The sequence below is a fragment of the Rhineura floridana genome, chromosome 5 (assembly GCF_030035675.1).
Source record: "Rhineura floridana isolate rRhiFlo1 chromosome 5, rRhiFlo1.hap2, whole genome shotgun sequence".
Taxonomy (NCBI): Eukaryota; Metazoa; Chordata; class Lepidosauria; order Squamata; family Rhineuridae; genus Rhineura; species Rhineura floridana.
The window spans coordinates 131,957,053-131,976,261 of record NC_084484.1 but is presented as its reverse complement, the minus strand read 5'-3'; the positions used below and the strand labels follow the sequence as shown (position 1 = coordinate 131,976,261).

General features: G+C 41.8%; 1 protein-coding gene across 3 annotated transcripts in view; it reads left to right on the top strand.

Moving 5' to 3' along the window:
- The window catches only part of LOC133385322 (transgelin-3), a 48,017-nt gene extending 32,947 nt beyond the window's left edge, over positions 1 to 15,070 (top strand). The window contains exons 1-5 of one of the 3 annotated variants that reach the window (XM_061628082.1): positions 613 to 808; positions 1,160 to 1,341; positions 2,347 to 2,521; positions 9,299 to 9,401; positions 14,545 to 15,070. In XM_061628082.1, coding sequence (XP_061484066.1) covers positions 1,162 to 1,341; positions 2,347 to 2,521; positions 9,299 to 9,401; positions 14,545 to 14,686 — 600 coding nt within the window. In that variant the 5' untranslated portion in view covers positions 613 to 808; positions 1,160 to 1,161 and the 3' untranslated portion in view covers positions 14,687 to 15,070. Of the gene's footprint in view, positions 1 to 612; positions 809 to 1,159; positions 1,342 to 2,346; positions 2,522 to 9,298; positions 9,402 to 14,544 lie in introns of those variants that run through there. The other 2 variants (XM_061628083.1, XM_061628084.1) reach the window with 2 other exon arrangements.
- Positions 15,071 to 19,209: the final 4,139 nt, after the last annotated feature.

Here is a 19,209-nt window from a genome sequence, read left to right as displayed (position 1 = left end):
TATCTTATTCCTTTGGATTTACACTATGATGTTTTTTGCTGTTTATTGAGGATACATTTTTGCTGCTGTTTTATTGGCTATGTTCCATAGGTTAGTGTATGGCTTATATTGTAATGGGTAGTAATTTTTCAAGATTTTATTTTATGCTCTTAAAAAGTTGCTTAGAGATTCTTTATGTAATAAGCAACTAACAAATTATGATGATAACAAAATAGTAGTAGTAATAATAATAATAATAATATCATCATCTAATGAAAGCATACAGGATTCAATCCCTCTCTCCCCCCCCACCTGCATTTTCTACAATTTATGCAGGTTTTTCTTGGGTTAAAAGAACATAACTTCAAATGTATGAAATAATCCTGAGAGTATTTTTAATAGCCATCTTCTTGGGCACCATGACAACAGCTGCAGCATAAGATCATAGAAGTGAAGTACCACAGCCTGGAAGGCAAGGACTGACACTGCAGCGGAAATGTGCTCAGAGGAGCAGGCTGCAGCTCATTGAGATGAATATGACTCCTTTGCCAGCTAAGACAAGAGTAGCACAGCCTCTTTAATAGCTCTTAGCAACGCCCCTGCTTTGACCCTCCTCATCTGTGAGGAAAATCAAATCAACACACCCTTCCTCAGATCACGATGCTCCCAGAGCAGCAGCACCAGGAGCAGCAGAGCATTGCAGCAGCCTCAATCTCTTCTTAAATTTTATCAATATTTTTTTGCTTCGATGGTCTCCGCATTTCCGTACCCAGATCACTGTTGAAAAGACCTTCACCAGCGTCACTGAAAGGATCTTCTAAGTTGTCCTGTAATAGACCTATTTGTCTTTCTTCTTTGTTTTGTTTTAATTCCTTTGGATTTGCTGGCAGTTGCAATGTTAATCTGAAATGCTTACATCTCTTCCTAGCAACAACAGAAATTTCACTTGCAGCCAAAATGTCAGCTTTGATGATTCCCTATAGATAGTATTGTAACTTCTTTGGCACAATACTAGTAAAAGACAAAGTCTGATACTCTTGTGAGGTTTTTGGTTTTTTTGAAACACATCGTGGATTGTTTAGAATATTTTTTCCAGAATGATCTGAATAGATGCTCAATAATAGATGCTGAGTAATTTGCAGCTTTTGCAATTAAATAAAGTGGTTTTCCTTCTTCCTAGAGATGGCCAACAGAGGACCAAGCTATGGTTTAAGCCGAGAAGTCCAGGAGAAGATTGAACAAAAATATGATCCAGAACTGGAGGGTCGGCTGGTGGACTGGATTATAATTCAGTGTGGTGAAAATATAGAGCAACCCCCTCCCGGAAGGCAACATTTTCAGAAATGGTTAATGGATGGAACAGTAAGTAATGATCTGATGTTGCATCTACAATAATGTTTACTATAATATAGGCTCCTTAACTTTTACAATCCACAGCTCCATTGGCTAAAGCTAATCAATTACCTTTGGCCTTGTGCCTACTTGGATATAAGTCCCATAGAAATCATTAGGTAACAAAGTAATGTTTTTGGACTGCAACAAAACTTTCCATTGCACCAAGAGCATCATTATCATCTGTTTCATTTATAAACTGTCTTTCTTTAGAAGAATTAAAATATTTTAAACAATTGCTCATTATGATCAAGAGGCTTTAGACAGAATAGTGAACATATGTGTGATAATACAGATGGATGGATGATTATATGATTTGGTAACTATAGATTACCATTTCTTAGACAATTATAACAGATTTGCTTTTTTAAGCAGAGCTTTTAAATACCAGGTTTATCTTCTTAAGAAACCAGTTAGTGTTCTTTTTTAGAAAAAAAAGAAAATGAAAATTATGCTTATGCCACACTCATCTGTTTTTGTAAACATTCTGAGATCTTGAAGTAGTGATTCGCTTTTTTAACAATAAACACAAAGATGCTGTAATTTGCGCTGGAGATGTAAGACCTGCGAATTCATTGAGCCTATGCCATTGTGTTTTTAACAGCACACCAATTGAGAGTACTTACAGCTGAGCTCAGGCTACAGATTTGCTCTCCCACGCAACTGTCAATTGTTATGTAACCTTTAGCAAATGATTTGATTTTGTCTGCTCCAGTGCATCTATACATGTTTGGTCCATCTGTGGAAATGGAAGCATTGGCTATCATTTTTAGCTTATTTGCTTTAAACACATTCAGAATTATTCTCAATTATATATATTTCTGTTGTATTTTTTTTTTTAAAAAAATCCCTCTGTGAATGTCATCAGAGCACCGACACTGTAAACTAAATAGCGTGTACATGTTGTCTTTAGTGAGCTGGAACTAATTGATTTCTTTTCCCCTTTCATTTCTGCTTCTATCTTTAATCTCCCAGCTGCTGTGCAAGTTAATAAACAGTTTACATCCCAAGGGAAAAGAACCTATTCCAAAGATCACAGAATCAAAGATGGCTTTCAAGCAAATGGAGCAAATTTCTCAATTCTTGAAAGCTGCCGAAATCTATGGAATACGAACAACAGATATTTTCCAAACAGTGGATTTATGGGAAGGTACAAATATCTGTTTTACATGAGCTTTTATTGAAGTCACAGTTGCCTTCTTTATATTACGCTACTTAAACTGATGTTAATCATGTACTTCTCTGGGGGGGAAATTCCCTAATGTCATTATCTTTCTCTTCTGTTTGTGTTGTGTTACAAACGTGTTTTTCCCAATGGCTTGTTATCTTCTCTAAGAGATTTATATTTTTTCCAGGACTTAATTAAATCTTTTCTAATTGAAAAATATACTCATTTGACACAGACTCCCCAAATCTAAGAAAGTGATGGTTTTTATAGAAGGTTCAGCATATAAAGCAAACATAGGGGAAAATATCATAAACACTGTTCCCATAAACAGTGATCATTATCATGCTTGGGTGAAGGCCCATTGGCAGAGGAGAGCATCCAATGGTAAACTAGTCATGGCAGACATTTGGATTGGCTGGACTGGGACTTGGACTGGGCACCAAATCTACACAGTCTCACTCCATCTCCTGGAGATGGAGTATTACTCAGCTAGCATATAGACCAAGGATAGAGAACCTGTAGGCCTCCATTGCTGGATTCCAGCTCCCATCAGCCCAGCCAGCCTGGTCTATGGTCAAGGATTATGGGTTGCAGTATTCCAACATCATCTGTAGAGTCACAGTAAAGCATCTTTCATGACAGACATCTCTTAATGTCAGGAGAGATCTGGAAGCCTAAACATTAACACCCAGATGGGAAATATTCACTGCCAAAGTACAGGCCTTATTTCAACATCTTTTTAACTGTTTTTTATTGTTTAATTTGGCTACATATTACAAAATAGGAAGGTTATCATACTTGACCAACTGTCTCCCTTCTTTCAACACCTTTTGAATGGACAACTACTCCTCTTCCTACCATTAGTAAACCCTTATCATTAGTTATGTTGTCTACTACTTTCTGGAAGGGCCGTAGTTAGTTGTAGGTCATCTGCTTTGCATACAGAAAGTTCCAGGTTCAATCCACAGCATCTCCAGATAGAGCTAGGAAAGACTCCCTGGCTGAAACTCTGCAGAACTGCTGTTGGTCAATGCAAACAATACTAAGCAAGATGGACCTGTGGCTCTGACTCAGTATAAAACAGCATCCTGTGTTCCTACCATGAAGAACATATATGGGTTTTGAAGATATTTACCCAAGTGACTGATCATATTATAATTTAGAAACTCAAGGGGGTGGGAAAGGAGGAGTTGTATGTGGTCTTGTATAGTTTAACGAGAATTCTTGAACTAAACCATGCTAACACTTCAAGCTTGGGTATGAAGTTTGGGTTAAGAGAAAGATGAATATTCAGAGTCATTTGTATTTTAGGCTTCAATCCAACCTCCCTCCCCCTTGCTGGTGGGCCTATACAGAGCAGTGAGGCCACCACCTCATCTGCAACCATGCCATGCATGGTGGGCAGGGTGGAAGTTGGGCAGCAGGCAGATCACTGTGCCAGGCTGGAGCTGGTACAATGACTGGGCCCCATATCATTGTGCATTGGCAGTGAAATTGGGTCAGGATACAATGGAGCTGGGGCTATCTCAGCCTCTCCTCCTTGCCCTTAGAATGACCTATTTCAGGGTTTTCCACTAGCTGCAACCAAGCGGCCCACCTCCCCACTTGCATGTTCAGCAGGTGGCAGGAGGCCAGCTTAGCTGGGAAAGTTGGGCAGAAGGACCTCTCTGCTCATTCCAAACCCCACCCAGTCTGGCTTGCAGGGGAGTGTGTTGCATGGCTTTTCCCACTGATATTTGGATTGGCTTTCTCAGTGCAATATTGCAACATCTTTTGCTTTCACCATTTGATTCAATGGCTTCCCTCCACCTTTGATTTGTTTTCCTGCTAAGGCTTTTTTTCTCTGTTCAGAACCAGAATTACGGACAACCCACATGATGATTAATTATATACAATGCATTGATCAGGAGGCTGGCTCGATGGCCTTTAGGGCCCCTTCCAACTACTATTCTATGATTCTGTGTTTTCACAGATCCTGTACTGAGTGTCTATGTACATCTTCCAAAAAAGTAGCCATGTTAAAATCTTTTCATGCATGACATTTTTCTCACAGGGAGTTAATCTCCATGTAAGAAAAAGCATGTGTGCAGCAGCTGTCTAATATGTGTACATGAGTCAAAATAAACTCTTGCATCCCACCATGTAAAAACAAAATTCACTTTTACAACCAGCTTATGATTCCTTTCTCTTTTGCTTTGATTATTTTCTGTTCCCTAGTCCTGTGTAGCAATTAGCAGACCTTCTACTTTCCCCTTTGTGTCCATTTTGTGTTTTAGATTAGTTTATGAGGCTGCAGCAGGGCCAGCTCCAGACATGCCGGGGGCCCTTGGGCACCAGCTTGCTCTGGGCCCTGGCGTGCATGCACTCCACACACACATGTGTGCACACACACATACCTGGGCTGCTATGCACAAACATCGCTGCCATAAATCAAGATGGCGCTGGGGACTTCAGCCCCTTAGAGAAACCTCGGCCACCATCTTGGTTAATGGCAGTCCTATGCGCACAGCCCACGCAGCCTCAAAAGAGAGGAGAGCTGGGCGGGCTCCCTCTCTGCGATCCTTGGCAGCTACTCTGCCACAGATTGTGGAAAAAGAGCACTCCTCCTCTCCATCGTATTGAGAGGCCCCTCAGGGGCCTCTGTGGCTCCAGGGGCCCTCAGCCAGGGCCCAACCTGGCCACCCTTTGGGACCGGCCATGGGCTGCAGGCTCATCTACACCATTTAGAGTGCCTTTTGCATCCGAGGTCCCTTTATTGATATGTAATGCTGATAATGGCTAGGAAAGCTTGAGACAGTGCTAGCTGAAAGCTTCGTAGGATGTGGTTTTTAGCTCTAAGGGGAGAAGGACGAAGCAAACTTTGCTACCTGCTGCCAAGGTCATTTCTTAAGATGGTTGCTTACGCATCATTAAAAAAAGAGGAAATGCATTACCAGAAAAAGAGGAAAGATTTGCATACAATTTGCATATGTTTATTCAAAGGTATAGATCCTTATTTAGGAATAATGACTATAATTTACATAGAAATACAATACTAAAACAGGGCACACTGTGGCCAGGTGGCCTATGTGCCTGCTTAGTCTGCTGTCCAGGTGCTAACTCTTGATGAGAAATGACAAGGCTTCTGCTCTGCCCCCTTCATATAGGGCAGTGGTTCTTAACTTTTGGGGGGTCATGGACCCCTTTGAGAATCTGATGAAAGCTATGGACCCCCATAAATAAATAAATAAATAAATTTATTGCAGTGGAGATAGATTTTTTTTGTTTTGCATCCAGTTCACGGACCCCTTGAAACTCATCCATGAGGATGCCCTAGGTGTCCATGGACCACTTTAAACTGAACTTAGACCAGACAACACTTCAAACAGAGGCTTGTGTTCTGTAACAGTATGACATACGGGGCATCCTATTGTTTCCACTTAACCTCCATGGGGCAAGTTAGTCAGCAGGAGTCTCAGTGATGCTCACAATACAAACTGCTCAATAATGCCATTTGTACTGCCTTCAAGTTGATTCTGACTTATGGAGACCCTATGAATAGGGTTTTCATGAGGCTGAGAGGCAGTGACTGGCCCAAGGTCACTCAGTGAGCTTCATGGCTACGTGGGGATTTGAACCCTGGTCTCCCAGGTCGTAGTCCAACACTTTAACTACTACACCACAATGCCATTTCTTCCAAGGTCCCTGACTAACAAGATTATGGTTATTTCAGATCCTGATCTATGGGATTCTGTTTATTATAGGGGTGGGGAACCTGTGACTCCCCCAGATGTTGTTGGACTCCAGCTCCCATAAGTCCCGATCAGAATGGCCAATCATCAGGGGTTGATGGGAACTGTAATCCAGCAACGTCTGGAAGGACACAGATCACCCGCTCCTTAAGAAAAGCTTAGAGCAGAAATTAAAGATCTTTGATGTATTGATTCATCATTAGTTGATCTGGAATTCTGTGTTCCTAGACTATATCAGGATCAACTACTTGAACAGCTATTTTCAAACCACGATTTGGAATGTGCTGTACAGAGGGCAGGGCTGGGAAAGACTTCTGCTTGGGCCCTGTGCAAGGGTTGAAAGTACAATAATACCTCAATCAACAAATCCTCCAGGAAAAAAGCTTCTTTTAACAAAGTCTTTTTGGGGTGGTAGGTGGGGCAGAATGTGACTCCTTGTCTACTGGATTGCTGCTACTGCAGGCAGCTCTCTCGCGCATGGTGGAATTATGTTCCTTGCCAGATGCCCAGATAGCACTGTTTACTGCAGACATGTCTGCTTGAGTGTAGGGGAGGATGCAGAGAGGGAGAGACCAAGCACAGGGTGGTGGTGCCCCTTGCCTGCCTGCTCAAGTGTATTATATGGAGAGGAGAACCGTGCTCAGAGCTTTAGATTGCTATAGCAAGATGCTACACAATAAAAGAAAAAAGGCAAGGCAGGCATCCCTGGATGCATTTTGGAAGAAGCCTTCAAGTGGCTTACCTGACCTGGTTGTTTCATTTCAGACATGCATATTGTTAGTTTTGAATAAAAAGTTTGCTGAAATATATTAAACTGCTCTTCTTTTTTGTGGTGTAGAAACCTATGCCTATTCTTTTCATGTTATTCCAACCTCTGGTACCAAACTTTCTGTTAAAGAAGTAATGTCCAGGAACGCATGTACTTTAAGTGAGGCATTACTGTATGTACCATGAAGGTGTGTGAAAAGGCAGCATTGTGGGTACAGTCCATTGTAACCTCTCTGTGTTTATTAGAACATCTGTACCCCTGTGCATTCAACTATAGAACATACGCTGGCTGGAATTAGGGGTTTGCTGCTATGATACCTCTCTTCCCCTATATTTATTGTATAGTATATGAATGCTGGAAAAGGGCTCTTGATAGCACATCTCTAGAAGATGATGATGATGATTCATTGCTTACTACAAAAATGTCTCCGAGTGATTTGCAATTATAAAAGCATAGATGATACAAAAATTAAAATACATCAAAACGATAAAGGAATATTAATTGACTAAAAGTGTTCATTGTGCAATAACATAAATAGGGCAAATCCTGCGCTACCCTGCTAAAAGATAAACACCAATATAAGCTAGGCTATCATCATTTCCTAGGACCCCAAATAAGAGCCCAATGGCTAGGTAAAGCTGTGGCCCCCAGACTTTGGAATACCCTACCCCAAGAAGCCCACTCTGCTCCCTCCCTGATGGTGTTTAAGAGATTTTTGAAAACCATTTTGTTCCAGAGAGCCTTTGAGAGGGACTGAAGGCTGAGCCTGAAACTGATTTTATTTTCCCCCTTTTTAGTTTTACCCCTTTAGTCCCTTTTTAATAGCACTCCCATTGAATTGTTAACTGTATTTTATGTATTTTCATCTAATTTAAAGTTTTATTGTGTTTTTATTTATTGTGTACAATTGTATTGTGGGGTAGAAGGGCAGGATAGAAATATTTTAAATAAAACAAACAAACCTCTTGGCTTGGTGCGTGAAAGGTAATAATGATGGCATCAGGGGCATCTCTCTGTAGAGATCATTCCACAGTCGGGGAGCCACCACTGCAAAGGCTCATTATCAGATGAGGAACACAGGATCTGGGTAGCTCATGTAGGCAGAGGAGGTCCCTAAGGTATAAGAATAGACCACATTGAGCTAGATGGACTCTGTGACTTACCTACTATAGGGCAGTTCCTTATATTGTACAACACAATGTGGAGTGAATATTCTGTTGGATTCTGTTAATGTTAGGAAGGAGGCTAGCTCTGTAAGTTGAGAAGGAAGACCTGTATTCTGCAAATTTAAATGCTCAGGAGGAATTTCATAGCTTTGGCCTCCAAGTTTACCAGGTGTATCTTATTATAGTTCACTTTAAAGTGCTCCATTAGTGTGCAGAACTCTTCACATATATTATTGCTTTGCATCACCTTTGTAAGATATGTCAATATTATCATCTCTTGTGTTTCTGTTTGGGGCTGAGGCTATGCATAGTAACTTCTCACACTTTCCAAATTTTGCAATGCAGTTCTTCCTCCAAGTAATGTGTACAAAAATGCATTTACTTCAGTAAAGTGTTTATAAATACATTATATTATGGAAAATCGCTTTGCAAAAATGTATCTGTTAGGCAAAATTGCCAACAAAAAATGTTTATATTAGATGAATTTGCAGTAAAACGCTGATGAATTTTCATGAGGACTTAAAAATAAATAAATCACAAACGGATGTGGAAATGTGGAGAACTAAACTTAAAGCCGGAAAAGTGAGAAACTGAGAGGATCCCAAACTGACATGTTTGCAAAGGGGCGTAGACATCCTCTGTAGTCTCAGGGGGTCTGAGACCCCTAACTTGTGTGGGGGAGCCAGATGCCAGCAGGGTCCCTATGTCTCCAGCATCCTACGTGCCAATCAGCATGAAAGGGGAGTGTGTTGAAAGGAGCCTCCCAGCATGCTTCCTTGTCCTTTCCTGATGATTGGAGCCAATGAGAATGAAAGGAGGTGTGTCAGCCACTAAGAAGACCCTTCTCAGTAGCTAACACACTTGACTTTGATGCTGATTAGCTCCTAGGGATGCCTGTTGTTGTGGGGAGAAGGCATTAACAAGGGCAGAGAAGCAGAAAGCAGATGGTGCACATGAGACCAGAGAAGAAGCAGAAAATATATTGTGATAACAAAACCATGAGGTTTTTGTGATTGAACTGGTGTCTATAGACTGCCAAAAATACAGCTGAACAGCTTAGCAGTAAAGGATATCTCTCTCTCTGCCTTTCTAGGGAAGGACATGGCTGCTGTGCAAAGAACTTTAATGGCTTTGGGCAGTGAAGCTGTCACAAGGGATGATGGATGTTATAGAGGAGATCCATCCTGGTTTCACAGGTAAGGATCTATAACTCTTCTCTGGAGCTCCTGGGACCACTTTTCAGGCATAGTTTAAATATGTAAATCAGACCAAAGTATCCCACCAGTTACTGAATTCATATTGTTAGTCTTTCAGCATAAAGTGGATTTAGAAAATATGCCAAGTACATTTTCAAATATTTCTTTCGTGTCTTAGAGGTTCTCTTTAAAAGGGAAGAATACTGAAATGAAACAATTTTAAGCAGCATCTTAGAATCTTTGGGAGGTCCAAAGACCAATTAATAGATGCATTCAGGATTAAATCAGAACAAACATGTGGTTTCAGACAGCCTTTCCCAACTAGTGGCCCACCAGATATTGTTGGACCACAACTCCCATCAGCCTCAGCCAGCATTGCCAATGGTCAGGAAAGATGGGAACTGTGGTCCAACAACATCTGGTGGCCCACTAGTCGGGAAAGGCTGGTTTAAGAAGAGCATTTGCTCTTATCATTTTCATTTTTTATATTTCTCAATAACTATAAAACGGGAACAGCTTGGGTTGTGTATAATGGTGTGCCAGTGGAGTTCTGCAGGTGCAACAGGATTTCTGTTTCCTCTTCTCCCCTTGCATTTCCCCAGATCTGCTTTGCAGTAGTCCCCAATCCTCTGGAGCTAATTTTGAGGATGTGTGGCAGGCTGGAGGGGACAGGAAAGAAAGAGGAAGTTCTGTTGCGCTTATGGAACCACCTTGCGCCTGCAGAGTTGCAATGCTGAATACAGCCCCCTCTTTTTGGATTGGAGGAATTGGGAAAGCAAAAGAATTTGGGCCAAAGATACTCCCGAAGAGTAAATCACATAGGATTTGAAAAGGGAGTGTGAGGAAATTGCCCCCTCTTTAATAATGCATCAATTTCCTATGGCCCACATTGTGCGTAGATGAATAGACCCAAGTGCTAACCAGCACTTTCATTTATCTTTTAAGTTAGAGTAGAAGGCACCACTCTTGAGGGCAAATAGGCTGCCTGCATTTGCAGAGTGTGACTGTGATCACATCCACACATACTTTTAAAGCACTATTATGCGACTTTAACAGCCATGACTTCACCCAAGGAATCCTGGGAACTGTAGTTTGTGCTGAGAATTGTTAGGAGATGCCTCACAGAGCTACAGTTCCCAGCACACTTAACAGACTACAGCTCCCAAGATTTTTGGGGGGAAGCTATGGTTATTAAAGTGGTATAAGAGTGCTCTAAATGAATGGTATAGATGTGTTGTGAATGAAAATTGTTTAGGCTCTAATTCTATACACATTTACCTGGGAGTAAGTTTTACTGAACCCAATCATCTTCATTGGCAATCACTCATGGCTGAGTAAGATTGTCTTCCAGGGTAAGGTCTTCAACAGTGGGTCCGTAAGTGACTGTGGAGGCCAATTCTGGATCCACACAGCCTCCAACAGTGAAAACATAGGTTTCCAGATGGAAGATGGTCACTATGAGGATTTGCTTGACATGCTTTCCACTTAGTTCGTTTGTCCCTTTCGCCCTGTACTCGTGCTGCTTCAAAGTCCATAGCACCTTTGATAATGGCCGACCTCCAATTGGGACACTCATGGGCCAAAGCTTCCCAATTCTCAATGCTCAAGTTACATTTTTTTAAGATTAGCTTTGAGAAAATCTTTAAACCTCTTTTGCTGTCCACCGATATTCCATTTTCCATCCTTAAGTTGGGAGTAAAGTAGCTGCTTTGGAAGACGGTGATCGGGCATTCGAACAACATGGCCGGTCCAGCAAAGTTGATGTTCGAGGATCATTGTTTCAACACTGGTGGTCTTTCCTTCTTCCAATACACTAACATTAGTCCACCTATCTTCCCAAGTAATTTGCAGAATTTTCCGGAGGCAGCATTGGTGGAATCTAGAAGTTGGGAGTGGTGTTTATAGATGGTCCATGTTTCATAGGCGTACAATAACGTCGGTAGTACAATGGCTTTGTAAATAAGCATTTTGGTCTCCCTGCGAATATCCTGATCCTCGAACACTATGCTTCATTAGGGAGAATGCGGCACTCACAGAGCTCAGACGATGCTGAATTTCAGCATTGATGTCAGCTTTTATAGACAGATGGCTGCCAAGATAAGAAAAGTGATCGACAATCTCCAGCTTTGCACAATTAAGCTGGATTGATGGTGCTACAGAGGGACTAGTTCGCACTTACTAATGAAGCACTTTGGTTTTTTTGATGTTAAGCGAGAGACCAAGCTTTTCATATGCTTCTGCAATGACATTTAGGATAGTTTGAAGATCTTCCTCTGAATGTGTGGAGACTACATTATCATCGGCATATTTAAGTTCTACGAGGGAGGTTGTAATTACCTTAGTTTTTGCTTTTAGCCTACTGAGATTAAAAAGCTTTCCATCTGTTCGATATGTGATTTCCACACCAGTGGGAAGTTTCCCCTCAACAAGATGTAGAATCATGGCAATGAAAATAGCAAATAAAGTCGGAGCAATGACACATCCCTGTTTGACGCCTGATCCCACTTTGAATGGATCACATTGAGAGCCATTGTTGTCCAAAATTGTTGCCGTCATGTTGTCATGGAGAAGTTACAAAATATTCACAAATTTATCAGGGCAACCAATTTTCAGAAGGATGGTCCAGAGAGCAGTTTGATTTACAGTATCAAAGGCCTTAGTCAGATCAATAAATGCCATATACAGAGGTCGGTTTTGCTCCCTGCATTTTTCTTGAAGTTGTTGTGCAGTGAAGATCATGTCCACTGTCCCCCTGGAAGGGCGGAAACCATTTTGGGATTGAGGGAGGATGTCTTCTGAGATAGGTAGGAGGCAATTTGTGAGGATCCTTGCAAGGATTTTACCTGCGGTAGCTAGAGGAAACATGCTTTGATAGTTCCCACAATCTGTTCTATCACCCTTCTTGAAAAGAGTGATAATTATGTCATCCCTAAAGTCTTCCAGGATCTCCTCCCTCATCCAGATTTTTTCGATGAGCTTATGAAGTTGTTGTGTAAATTCAGGCCCACCTTCTTTAAAGACTTCAGCAGGAATCCCATCAGGACCACTTGCTTTCTTATTCTTCATTTGATTAATAGCTTTACTGACTTCATCCAAATTAGGGGATACTGCAAGCTCATCTCTAATTTGTTGTTGTGGGATTTGCAAGAAGACCTCATCGGCCACAATAGAGTTACGATTAAGGAGGTCGTGGTAATGCTCTTTCCAACGCAGTGCAATAGACTCTTTGTCCTTTAGAAGTTTGATACCATCTATTGAGCGTAAGGGATTTGTACTATAATTTGTTGTTCCGTAGATGGCCTTTGTGGCATTAAAAAAGCCCCGTGCATCATGAGCATCTGCAAAATGCTGGATTTCTTGAGCTTTCTTTATCCACCAGGCATTCTTAAGTTCTCTAGTAGTTCTTTGGACCTCAGCCTTTGCACTGGCATAGATTTTTTTCTGCAGCAATTGGTGATTTTTTGAAATCCACATGAAAATTCTCCAGCATTTTAGTGCGACTTTCTCCTAATAAACACATTTTTATAGGCAGTTTTGACTATGTACACATTTTTGCAATAGGGTTGCCAGGCTCAGGGCCTGAGACTGATCCTGTATCTTTAGGAGAACAGAAAGTCAGCCAAGTGCAGGTGTTCTTGCAACACTGTAATGGGAAAAACCACCAGGTGGAATTCTCCCTTCCCCCTACACAACTTTTAAAGATACAGAAGACCTCTTGGTTGCCAGGCCCAGCCTCTAAGAGGTCTTCTGTATCTTGAAAAGTTGTGCAGGGGGAAGGGAGAATTCCACCTTGTGGTTTTTCTCATTACAGGGTTGCAAGAACACCTGCACTTGGCTGACTTTCTCTTCTCCTAAAGATACAGGATCAGTCTCAGGCCCTGAACCTGGCAACCCTATTTTGCAAGCAATTTCTTGTTTTATAATGCATTTTTGTATGTTGTTTTCCCTCATATGTTCAATTTTATGCAGTTTTCCCTAACATGCATTTTTGTAAACATTGGTTGGAGAACTGCATTGCAAAATTTAAATAAGTGCAAATTTTAAAGGATGGCTGTGTTTGCAGTTCTCGGGTTGTTTTGGAAAATGTGAATTTGACAGATTCAGCTTGAAATGTGAACTGAATCAAATTTAAGTTTGAATTCTATTAAGCTAATTTCATCCCTCTAAGGATTCTTCAAAAAAAGTTTGTGATCATAAACAAATAAAATTTATTGCTTGCTGTAGTTTTTAAAATACAGCCTCTCCTCAAAGTGTTATTGTACAGGAGGAGCACTCTGTGATCCAACTTGTGCTAATTAATTATTAGCTGTGAATTCAGTAAATCATCCAGAACCTGCAATGAAAGCTTGTCTTTAGGAAATGTAAATCAAGATAGTGAAGTTTTCTGGAGAACTCTGGTCAGAGTTGGCATTTTATTTATTTTATAACACCAGGTGCTCAGTCTTACACATTCTTGCCTTAATCTATCAGATCATTTGGGCATCCACTTAAGTGTTTTGCTGGCTTGTGACCAGATTACTTAAGACCACAGTAATTGGAAAAGCATTATATTGATTTGGCTATGCTGAAAAAGCATTTTTCCTCAATTCTGTGGGTACAGCTAATGCATCAACAGCAGTATTCCAGGGTGATATGGTTTCATGATCTTTAGGATGGGTGAATGGATCAGCATTTGCCTAGACTCTAGTACAGTCTTTCCCAACTTAGTGCCTTCCAGATGTTTTGGGACTCCAATTCCCATCAGCAACAACATCAGCCAACATGACCAGTGATGACAAGTTGTAGTCTAAAACATCTGGAGGGCACCAAGTGGGAGGAAGGCTGCTTTAGTACAAGCTTTTATTGGATAATGGATCGTATGTCCTTTGCTAGCCTCTGGATAAGAGCTATACCACTTACTATGTTCAGTGGTAACAAAAAAGCCCAGAATATATACATTTGAAGAAATATCATAGTTCTGCCTTTTTTTTCTGTCAAGAATCTGTGTGTGTGTGTGTGTGTGTTAATCAGAATGGGCATTCCTTCAGTTACTCACTTATGCAGTTATTGAGCTGCTTCACCAATTTATGTTAGTGCGCAAAGTGATTAAAAGCGAGAGTTCTACAACCACAAAAAAGTCACATTTACACATTCATCTTCACAGGAAAGCACAAAAGAACCGGCGAGGGTTTTCAGAAGAGCAACTTCGTCAAGGACAGAATGTCATCGGTCTCCAGATGGGGAGTAACAAGGGAGCATCTCAATCTGGGATGACAGGATACGGAATGCCGAGACAGATCATATAGGTCATCCTCACATTCTCCACCTTGAAAAACACACTCACACACTCTACAGCATGGCCTGACTGGAGAAAAAAAATATAGCTAGTTAATGTTCATGCTAAAAATCTGCTTCTAAATTTTCCCTTCTAGGATTTTTGGATTTTCTTTCCAGTTGCAACCTTTCAACCTAAAATGTGGTTCTATGTGCTTCTTGTGCACCACTTCACACAGCACACTGATGCCCTGTGGTGTTCGTTTCTGAACTATGCAAAGACTGTTTTTCTGTATTTATTTGCCATTTGCTACCTTCTGTACTTGTGTCTTATTGAACTTGCTCTCTTGCATCTCAATGACTTTCTCCACTCTACTGGTGACAAAATACTTTGCTCTTCTAAAAATAAAAATAAATCAGGAGGAAAAAAACCCCACAGAAGACTTGATCTGTAAAGACAGAAACACAAACCTTTCTCTGGAACATAGCCAGGTTCCGATTTAATTGTTCCAAAAGGCAAAGAGGGAAAATATACCTCGTGGTATTTGATACAAGGGCCACAGGAGAAGCGTGCCTCACTTTGCGCTCTAAGAAGGGTTGTGATGCTGATAAGGATGGTCCCAATAAGGAAAAAAAATGTTCGGCTCCAACCAAAAGTTATTGGATCTTGCCTAGAAGAAATGTATGAACTACCCATCACAGTAAAACTTAAATAGGCCAAGCAATCCTAAATTGATTTTAGGCTTGGTACAGAAACATGGCATTGCCAAGCAGGCTTAATGGCAACTGCATCCAATATATGCTCAACCCAGCACAGGAGGGGGAAACAGATAAACTTTTTTTCTTAAAGAAAAATCCATAGACATACCAGCCATGCCCCCAACATCCTTGGCAACACTGCCACTGCCCACTAGTCTCAGGACATGATGAAGATGATCCCTCCATGCTGCCTAGAAACAGAGGGACCCATGCTGTCCAACCTACGATGACACCCCCTTAGCACAATATACACAACACAAACAATGACACAACACCCCCAATGAATGAGTCTCAGGCTACTTCCACCATGGGCGCTTACTGTGGAACAGCTACACATTGTTCACTCACTTTTTAATGGATCATGTGCATGACATTATGATCAAAACATGATCCTCCTGTGTTTTCTCTGTCCAGCTTCTACTTTTCTTTATTGTTCAGAAAATCTACTTCTTTAAAAAGTTTTTGTACAGAATAGCCCTCACACAGGTTGTCCAACCTATACATATTTGTAATGGACTATATGGATTGTGCTTCTCTATGATCTGCCTCTTCTCTCTATGAAACACCAAGTTTATTCCTCCCCTGTCCAATTGCATCAGCTTATTTTTCTCCTCCCTTCCCCCAATTGCATTGGGAAGTAGTCATGACAACAGAAAGGGGGGGAGCATTTAATCATTTCCCCACACACAATGATCTCACGCCTCTCAATATTCGGGGCTGAGAGGGAAGGAGGCTGCCCACTTGGCTACAGCATATCATCTGGATTCTAGAAGTTTGGAAGCAGAGTTTCTATTCCATCTCTAAAAGCAGAATGGCAATTATTGGATGCTGTTAAATCACCTGCTTCTGGGAGCACCTGCAGTAGTACAGGCAGCAAACACACACCTCCTGAAAGATCCTCAGCAGCCCTGCAGGAAGTGATCTGAGATCCAAATACCATGCTCTGCACACAAGCAGCCCCAGCCTCAGAGCCAGTCAGGCTCTATCTAGCAGGGCAAATGTGCAATGGTTATCCATCCCATCCCCATATGCTCACCCAACCAGCCAGCCCTGCAGGGCAGGATTCTATCAAGCCTCTCTCTCTCCCACCATCCCCTCATTCATCCCATCCCCACTAATACATTCTGGCAGCTTCACCCATCTGCCTTATGCCCAAGCTAGAGAGAGCAGAAAAGGGGGAAACTCTGGAAGTATAAAGCTCTGTGCCCCATCCCCTGTCTCATTGTGAAGCTACCTGAAAACAGTTTGCACTAGAATGAGAGACAGCCTAATTCACTAATCCCCACCAAACACAGAAACAATGTGGCAGATTGCTAGTCATTACTGAACAGCACCAGGGATGGAATGATCCTGCACAAACATATAGGGTTGCCAACCAATCACATATCAGGGCTTCTGTGCCGGTTGGCAACGCTGCAGAGCAACTGCGGGAAGGGTCCTGGTCACAGCTGCTGGTCACTCACTACATGAGCTTCCCTCCTGGTCTTCATGAAACTGGCTGTGGAATGGATTCCATGTGTGTGTGAGAGCAGCAGAGCATAGACAGGCACAGAGCAAGAGAAATGAGTAAATGTAAATGTAAATTTAATTTTTAGGTTGCCTATCTGGCCGAAGCCACTCTAGGCGATGTACATATCAAGTAGCAAGCAGCAGCTGGACGTAGCCCCTAAACCTGAATGCAAAGTAGGTGTTTGTCAGGGAGTGAAGTAGCCATCCAGTGCTTTACAGGGGACTGACCTCTGTTTGAAGGAATGCTCAGCTCTCTATTTAAAAGACTTTCTGGCTCAGCTTCAAGATAAAGAACCCTAAGACGATACAGTAAGCAGGAATATAGATCACCTTTGTCACAGTCTTCCCCACTATGGTGAGATGTATTGTATTTCTGTTTAAATTAGAGCCATTTCTAAATGTGCATATTAAATGTAAATCCATGCCCTTTTTCGTGTGAGGCACTTCCTCTTTTTTGTTGATGTGTAAGTGGCCATCCTAAGAGGGAGTGACACAAGCTGTGCTGCTCTGCCAGTACTGGGACAAAGGGCCTGTTCTGTTCTGGGGCAAAAGGGGTCTCAGAGAGATTTCTTAGCAATGTGCTTAAGTTTTTGAGAATGCTCTGGAGACACATTTTGTGCAAAGTTTTTCCCTTGGTGTGCAAGGTACTCCCCTACTAGGCAAACTGCACTTTCTCCTTATCACCAGAATTTCCCCTCTGAGCGCTAAGAATGTGTGGCATGAGGCCAAAGAGTAGTAGGAGCCTGTAGGTTACGGCATATTCTGTTAAGGCAAGATTGGTGTGGATGTGGGGTGACTATTTCTTTTTTAAAAAATGCATTAGGTCTAGACCTTGTGGTCAAAGGTGGCATGGCCATGCATTGAAGGGATATAGGAGCCTGGGAAAGTGTGTCCATTTCAATTATTCCACTGGCATATCTGCTATCAGTGTTTTGCTGGCATATCTGGGGCATTCTGCTGGTGTATCTGCCATTGCAGCAGGATAACTGGGATGCTGCTGAATCCTGTAACCCCTCAGACAGAAGCTGTTGAGAACAGAATTGTGCTCTGAATCAAGATATCCCTCATCTAATACCCACATTTGTCCCATCTCAGTACACTGGGCCTAATTTTGCTACTGTTCACAATGGCTTGGGAACATTAGAGTAATACAATATGAGAAAACTTTAAATGACAAAGTGGACAGCGGGGGTAAGATGAAGGAGAAATTTGCAAGTACTATTACAGTTTCTGTAACTGGAGTCAGCGACCTAAAGATGGAAACATTAAATTGAGGGCAAGGAAATTTATCACTGTAGTTACGGTTCTTCTGCACAAGCTAAATATGTACATTTGAACAAATCTTTTACCTATAGTCAGGGCTACATTTTGCTGTCTGAGGCAAATGATAAAAAGGCAAAAGAACATAAAAAGAGCTCGCTGGATGAGGCGAAATTCCCATCTAGTCCAGCATCCTATTTTCACAGTGGCCAACCAGATGCACATGGGAAACTTGCAAGCAGGACCTGCGAGCATAAGCACTCTCTCCTCCTCGGGTTTCCAGCAACTGGTATTCAGAGGCATACTTCCTCTGACAGTAGAGGTAGAACATAGCCATCATGGCTACTAGCCATTGATAGGCTTATCCTCTGTGGTTTTATCTAAGCCCTGCCTTCTCCAATACATGTATCAAAGTTGATCAGACTGGCAGCTGAATCTTGCTTCAATGCTGGCGACTGACTGGGGGGGCGGTGATGTCATCACCCAAGATGGCGGTGTAACTTGTCAGCTCCCACCTCGGCCACCAGTTTTAGCATCCAAATAGCTTGTTTCTGCTAGAATAACCCCCTAAAATTACTTAGAAATAGCAGGGCATGATCACCATCAGGAGCCCGAGAAAAATAGCCAAAAAGCTATTTTGGAGCACGAGATATGGCAGAAACAGCAGAAGACAAATCTGAAAAAGGGCCCAATATGGCACGTAGATTAGCACATCTCTCCAAAGAGGACTGGGAACCTGTGCATGATATTCTACAGCAGTTCAAGAATGAGCTAGCTGCAGAATGGAAACAAGAGTTCACCTTAGTAAAAGCCGAAATCAAAGACATGTCATTTAAAATCAGGGAGCTCACAAAAACGGGCGATGCTGCATTTGAACTGGGTATGCCACACAAAAATGCCATTAAAAAACTTAATTCCACCACAGCAGACTTACAATTAAGGATGGAACCCTGGGAGGACAGAAGCCGAAGAGAAAATTTATGGGTAAGAGGAATTCCAGAATTAGCAGAGGGGGATGATACAAAAG